The sequence below is a fragment of the Propithecus coquereli genome, unplaced genomic scaffold, assembly GCF_000956105.1.
Source record: "Propithecus coquereli isolate 6110/MARCELLA unplaced genomic scaffold, Pcoq_1.0 Scaffold434, whole genome shotgun sequence".
NCBI classification, from domain to species: domain Eukaryota; kingdom Metazoa; phylum Chordata; class Mammalia; order Primates; family Indriidae; genus Propithecus; species Propithecus coquereli.
In genome coordinates this window covers 462,708-469,722 of record NW_012150108.1, presented here as the reverse complement: position 1 = coordinate 469,722, position 7,015 = coordinate 462,708, and the positions used below count along the sequence as shown (strand labels likewise).

Genomic DNA, 7,015 nt, shown 5'->3' with positions numbered 1-7,015 from the left:
GTGTTTCTTGGTATGGTACTGGAATGTGCATCCTCAGCAGATGTTCGACCTGCTTTGGGGCACGTGTGTTCTACTTTAGAGGACGCCTCTGCTAACTGGGTGTGGGAGGGAGATAAGAATCCAGATGGTGGATGGTGTAGGCCATTTTTTAAGGCTGCTTCTTCATGCTGGAAAGTTCTCTGGGGCACGCCCTGTTTCTTCAGCCCCAGCTCTGGGCTGTCTGCCTTGTCAGAGCTCCCTCTTCAGAGATTACCTTGAGGCTTTTTCCTGGGCACACAGGGAGTCAATTGCTCCTTTTTGTACCTTAGTCAACCGTGTCATTGTGTAGATTCAGCGTTAACTTAGCGTCTGCTTCTCTCTTCAGCCCAAATACTAATACTACTATTAGCAAACTTTCTTTGGCAGATCATTTGTTTTATTCTTGAGGCTTTATATGGGGCCACTACTCTTAGCTACCCAATATTTCTGTTTTTGAAGGGAAAGGGGGGCGTTGGGAGAGGTCCTGCTAATGGCAACAACTAGCCCAGCCATTAGGAATGCCTAACTTGAATTAATGAATCTATCTTTGTTATCGTTGATTCTGAGGTTGGAATTAGAATTTCTAGGAGTTGCCGAGAAGATCTCTTAGCCCTGAGGGAGCCTTGTCCTGTACAAGATTTGAACTGTGCATTTTTTCCCTAGTGTCTCCATCTTTCCCAGTCCACCTGCTGTTTATCATCTAGGAATTCCTCAACATTTTTATTCTGGTGATGTCAACCTTTCTTTTTTTCCAAGACTATTATGGATTTCTTTTTGTCATTTCAGTGTAATATTTCCATGTTCACTATAATTGTTTTGACCACCATGTATTCCAGTAAGTCTAAACTCTGTGTTCCTAGCACAGTTCTCTCTCCGGAGTTCCAGAGCCATACATCTCACTCTTACTGAGCAGTGCTGCAGGTGTTCCAGCAGCACAGATTAAACACGGCAGATTTCGAGTTTGTCAGCCACCCCCTTCCCCACTCCAGCCTTGCCCTCCTGCATTTCCTGTCTTACTGTACAGCACCACTGTACCTAGTCACTCAGGCAAGGAGCTCAGGGAGCATGCTTGGTGCCTCCTTTCCCTTGCCTTCTAGATTTAGTTTGTCCTCACCTAATTTAGAATGAATCTCTCCGCCTTTCTCTACAACCATCATCCTTACCATTTTTCTTCTGGTTTGCTATAGCAGCTATCTCTCTACCTAAAGCCTTGCTTTCCAGTGGTGTTTATAATCACAAAGTCAGTCATTTCACTCGAATTTACATCCTTTAATAGTCTTCACTCCCTGCAGAGATTAGCCCCAAGTCTTTAGGATTAGACACCAAGCCCTTTGCCCAGGCTCCTACCTTGCCCGTGGGGACACGTTCTTCACCACTATTAGCTTTTTTTAATCTCCTTCACAAGAAGCTACTAGTAGTCTTCCTGAACACGTCATATTTTCTCTCTATGTTTCGTGTTTTTCCCGTCATTTTCTCCCAGAAATCTTCCCAATGCCCCAAAGTCCAAGTTGCATGCTCCTGTTCTGTGTGCTCATAACTGATTGTGTGTATATCTGTTGTATGTTCTTCCATACCACTTGCTATTACTGTTGTTGGTATATTTGTCTTTCTCCCAAGAGGCTTTATCTTGTTAAGCAAAAGGATTTCTATTTTCTTCCTTATATTCACAATGCCTGTGACAGTGGAGTACCAATTAAATGTAAATTTAATTAAAAGAAAATAAAGGAAATGAAATGGAATGTTATTTGTGGCAACATACAGGATTCAGAGCCTTCTGCAGGACTAGTGAAGGAATACTTCTACTGGCTATGCTTAAAAGCAGAGAGAAAATTTCTGTCTTCTGTACCCAGATATTCTCTCCTTCTGACATTAACCCAAAGGACAGGACTATAAGGACATGTTGAACGTTTTCCTAGTTACTAAATTTTCAGGCCTTAGGCACTCCCATTCTGAAATCTTGAAATCTACTCTCTGTTCTTATCACTGAATTCTCTTTGTTCCCTAGGAAACTTGAATGAAAATTCTGTGGAGCATCTTCAAGAGAAAAGACTTCAGGATCTGTCATATGAGCTTTCCTGCTGGCTAACTCTGGAAGAGATGGCCAGCACAACAACCGGAAGTCAGGATGGTGTTGTGAATCTTCAAGGGGAAGTGTATGGGGAGCCTGAACTAGATCTCCCCGCTTGTCAAAAGGGGGGAGAAGCATCTTCTCATATTTCCAGAAAGAACAGTGTGGCGACTCTTCAAAGTGATGATTTCAAAAACACTGAAAGTGAAAAATATTTGTCTTTGAAAGTCCCAAGCCAGACGGCCACACAAGACTCATCAGTGAAGGTCTGTAAGGACGAGCGTCAGGATGCTCGGGAAAGCACGTGTCTCTCTTTAACTGAAGAAAGCACTGAGAGCAAGGCAACGAGCGGGGGAAGTTCTCCCGTGGACCACTGTGCAGAGAACCTTCAAGTTAAACCTGTGTCTGATACAACAGAACTGGCCTCACCATTGTCCAGTCGTGAAGGAACTTGCCAGAATGGCCAGCTGAAAGAATCTTTGGATCCCTTTGACTGTAACTGCAAAGACATTTATGGGCAGAAATCACAGCTGGTCAGTTGTAGTCAGCAGAGAGCTCCTACGGAGGAGAAACCCTGTAACCGTAATGACCATAGGGAAATACTTACCCCCGGCCGAGGTGCTTATGCATATGAGAAAGTCCACACTGCAGAGAAACTGTACAGATGTGGCCAGTGTGGTAAGGACTTCAGTCAAAGCTCAGAGCTGCTGCTTCATCAGAAAGACCACGCGGAAGAAAAGCCCTACAAGTGTGGACAGTGTGGGAAGGGCTTCACCAGGAGCTCGAGTCTGCTCGTCCATCAAGCAGTCCACACGGATGAGAAACCCTATAAGTGTGACAAGTGTGGGAAGGGCTTCACCAGGAGCTCAAGTCTGCTCATTCATCATGCAGTCCATACAGGCGAGAAGCCTTATAAATGTGACAGATGTGGGAAGGGCTTTAGTCAGAGCTCCAAACTGCACATCCACCAGCGAGTGCACACTGGGGAGAAGCCCTATGAGTGTGGGGAGTGCGGTATGAGCTTCAGTCAGCGCTCGAACCTGCACATCCACCAGCGCGTCCACACAGGAGAGAGGCCCTACAAGTGTGGCGAATGCGGGAAGGGCTTCAGTCAGAGCTCGAACCTCCACATTCACCGGTGCATCCACACAGGAGAGAAACCTTACCAGTGCTATGAGTGTGGGAAGGGCTTCAGCCAGAGCTCAGATCTTCGCATCCATCTCAGAGTCCACACTGGGGAGAAGCCCTATCACTGCGGCAAGTGTGGGAAGGGATTCAGCCAGAGTTCCAAACTCCTCATCCACCAGAGGGTACATACTGGAGAGAAGCCCTATGAGTGCAGCAAGTGCGGAAAGGGCTTCAGCCAGAGCTCCAACCTGCACATCCACCAGCGGGTTCACAGGAGAGATCCCCATTAAGTGACGTGAGCCACTCAGGTCTTCAGAGGGCTCGTACTGTTAAAACTGTCACGTATTTTTTAACATCACTCTTTATATTCTACAAAGGAGAGATGTGATAAGGGTTGTTGAGATATGTTCCCTCACTGAAAAATCATTCATTCATTTAAAGTATTTACGTATCAAGCACTTTGTTATGCTATACAATGAATGACTTGTTCTGATTTCTTAGATGGGTAGAGTGAAAACATCTGTACTTTGCAATTCAGTCAGTGTTATTAAAACTACATATTCTACCCGGCATTTTTAATTGCAAGAACTTTGTATTTGTCGAACCATGGCATGTGTCCCTTTGTTCACATTCTCTTAGAAATCGAAACTCTGGTTTTTCTTCAAATTATGTGCCTTGTGTTTTTTGTATTTTTTGTATTACCTTCCAGTCCTGATTAGCACTTTCTAAACTACGATTGTATTATATAGTATGCCCATTTTAGGCTGAGGAGGTATTTGGAGATATAATGAACATGGAAATCTCTTGTGTTTATTGCAAATATGTACAGTAGTTTGTGGCCACACCACAAGAAGGTAGAAAATTACTCATTACTCATGTAGTACACCCTCATGTACTATTTTGACAGGAAGTTGAACAACCCCTTTCCTCCCAGGCAACTGTTCAGGAATGTAAGTAGTTCTTCTTCTTGAGTACATCTAGTTTACTGGGGGTACTTCCAGAGTGAAAGCAGGGGAAGGTCCAAAGCAACATGCCCCAAGTAGTTGACAGAGTGTGGCTGGCAATGAAGGGTGGCATCTGAGAGCAAGTGATACCAACAGATAGGTTCCAGACGCAGAGCTGGGGAAAGCTAATACCCTAGGGAGCACGTGGAAACTGATGAGCAAAGGCTGCAGAAATCACTGGGGCTTGGCAAACTATTAATAAAAATGGCTAGCAGAGAAAGTATTAGAGAATGTGCTTTTGTTAAACATATCTGATATCCCTGAACAACACTAAAATGCTAGGAAAAAATTTTTTTATAAAACCACAGCAATAGAGAACAGGGGAAAGACCATCAGCAAGTGCGATCTCAACACAAATTTGAAAGACGGAAAGAAAATGGAAGGATAGTTATTAGAGCAGAAGCAGGCACAGTTATGCTGCTTACATGTGGGGATAAGTAAAAGAAGGAACCAGTTTGGCTCCAGGCTCAGACATGGTTAATACCCCGGAGGATGGGAGTCAGACACAAAGAGAAAGCAGTGAAACTAATGACCAGTTGTATATGGAAAATTCTCCCTTGTCCCATAAATACACATATTTCTCCCCAACCCCTGTGCATGGCCGACCAGGGATTTACCCTCCAGCTAGAGGTGGGAAGTTTCTTCTCTGCAGAAGTTGAATGGTCCCAAAGGAAGGACCTCTGTATTCTGTCATTTGGGAATCCAACAGTAAAGCAGCTATCTTTCTAGCTGTATATATACACATATATTAATAATAGAGCTTCTAAACCCATGAAATAAAAACTGATAAAATTGAAATACATAGAGGTAAATTTTCAATTATAATTAGATATTTCAATCATCAAGTAATTGATAGCACAAGTAGACAGAAAGTCAGTAAAGCTATATAGACTGGAACCACACTATCAACTAACTTGACTAATTTGCATTTGTAGAACACTTCACTCAAGAGCATAACATACATTCTTTTCATGTGTACCTATTATGGACTATAAAATAAGTCTTTAAAAATTTAAAAGAATGAAGACCATGCAAAGTATGTTATTTCCCCCGGACAGAATTAAATTAGAAATCAGTAAAAAAGATTTCTGAAGAATCCCCAAATATTTGGAAACTAAACAACACACTCCTAAATGAGCAATAGGTTAAAAAGAAAGTAAGAAAATTTTGAACTGAATGAATATTATAAGAATTTGTGAGAATGCAGCTAAAGAAGTGCTTAGAGGGAAAATCATAACATTAAATACTTAAATTAGATAAAAAGAAATAAATCAATAATCTATACTTAAGAAAGTATAAAAAGAGCAGACAGCCCAAAGCAAGCAGAATAGGAGATGATAAAAGTAAGAACTAAAAATTATGAAATAGCAAATGGACAATAGAGAAAATTCAATGGAACCAAAACCTTGCTCTTTGAAAAGACTGAAAGAATTGCCAGTATCGGGAATGAAAGAGGAAACATACTACAGATTCTATAGACAGTAAAAGTATAATAAGCAATTTTATTAACAATTTTATGCCAATAAATTCAAAAAACTTAGATGGAATGGAAGAACGCTGAATAACATATTAGTGGCTCCCCCTAGCGGCAGATCAAGCAACCATAGAAGCACACACATCCGGGCTTGTAGGTATCAGCTGAGATCCACTGGCTTCAGGTCCTACCTGCTGGAAGAGGCCCAGGAGAAACTGTGGACTAGGGAATGGTGGAAAGGAGCGAGGCCTGCTCCAGACTGCAGGTCTCACACAGCCCCACCCCATATGCAGACTTTTTGGCTGAGTGGGGCCATTTCAGCCCCTCCCTGGCAGTTTTGCCTAGAAGCAGAGAACAGACCTTTGACCCCTGCTAACAGCATTTGTGGAGCTTGAGAGCAGGCTCACACAACCCAGCTCCACCCCACTCCCCGACCTGCCCCTACTGAGGTGGAGAATAAGGACACTACTGGAAGTCCCAGGGCCCCACCCACCACCTGAGGCACTAGTGTGCCTCTTCAGAGGAACAAGAGCTGCTTACAGGACCCCAAAACAACACTACATCTTACTCCTCACAGCAAGCACCACCTACTGAGAGGGAGGTCATTTTGCACACACTTTTACTGCATCTACTGACTCATCATACAGATGTAGTCAGATCTCACCAACAAACACCACCTACTGGCTCAGAGACTAAACAGGGCATGTCATTATCAAATGAAAATCTAAAGGTAAGAAGCAACCGCTGATCCAGATGGGAAAGAATAAGCAAAAGAAATCTAAAAGTATGAAGAATCGAATGGAAAGCACACCCCCAAAGGGGAACACCAGCTCTCTAGCAATGGCCATGAACCAAATTCAGAACACTAAAATGACAGAAGAAGAATTTCAAACATGGATTATAAGAAAAAACACAATGATATGCAAGAGAAAATGGATAACCAACATAAAGAAACCACAAAAAAAATCCAGGAAAAAAATGAAAAATTCACTAAAGAAATTGAAATGTTAAAGAAAAATCAAACAGAACTTCCAGAAGTGAAGAATTTATTCAAGGAATTACAAAACACAGTGGAAAGCCTCAAGAACAGGGTAGATCAAACAGAAGAAAGAATCTCAGAGATTGAAGATAACACCTTTCAATTAAATAAATCAGTTGCAGAGATAGAGCAGAGAAATAAGAGAAAAGAGCAAAGCCTACAAGCCATGTGCGATTATGTGAAGGGGCCTAACGTGAGAATCATAGGCATCCCTGAGGGTGAAGAAGAAAATACACAAGGGTTGGGTAAGCTATTTGAGGATATAATAGAGGAAAATTTCCCAG

General features: G+C 42.5%; 1 protein-coding gene across 2 annotated transcripts in view; it reads left to right on the top strand.

Moving 5' to 3' along the window:
* Positions 1 to 3,880, top strand: part of ZNF239 (zinc finger protein 239) — a 16,630-nt gene extending 12,750 nt beyond the window's left edge. For both annotated transcript variants that reach the window (XM_012653906.1, XM_012653907.1), the window contains one exon: positions 2,024 to 3,880. In XM_012653906.1, the coding sequence (XP_012509360.1) occupies positions 2,024 to 3,504 (1,481 nt within the window). In that variant the 3' untranslated portion in view covers positions 3,505 to 3,880. The remainder of the gene's footprint in view (positions 1 to 2,023) is intronic.
* Positions 3,881 to 7,015: the final 3,135 nt, after the last annotated feature.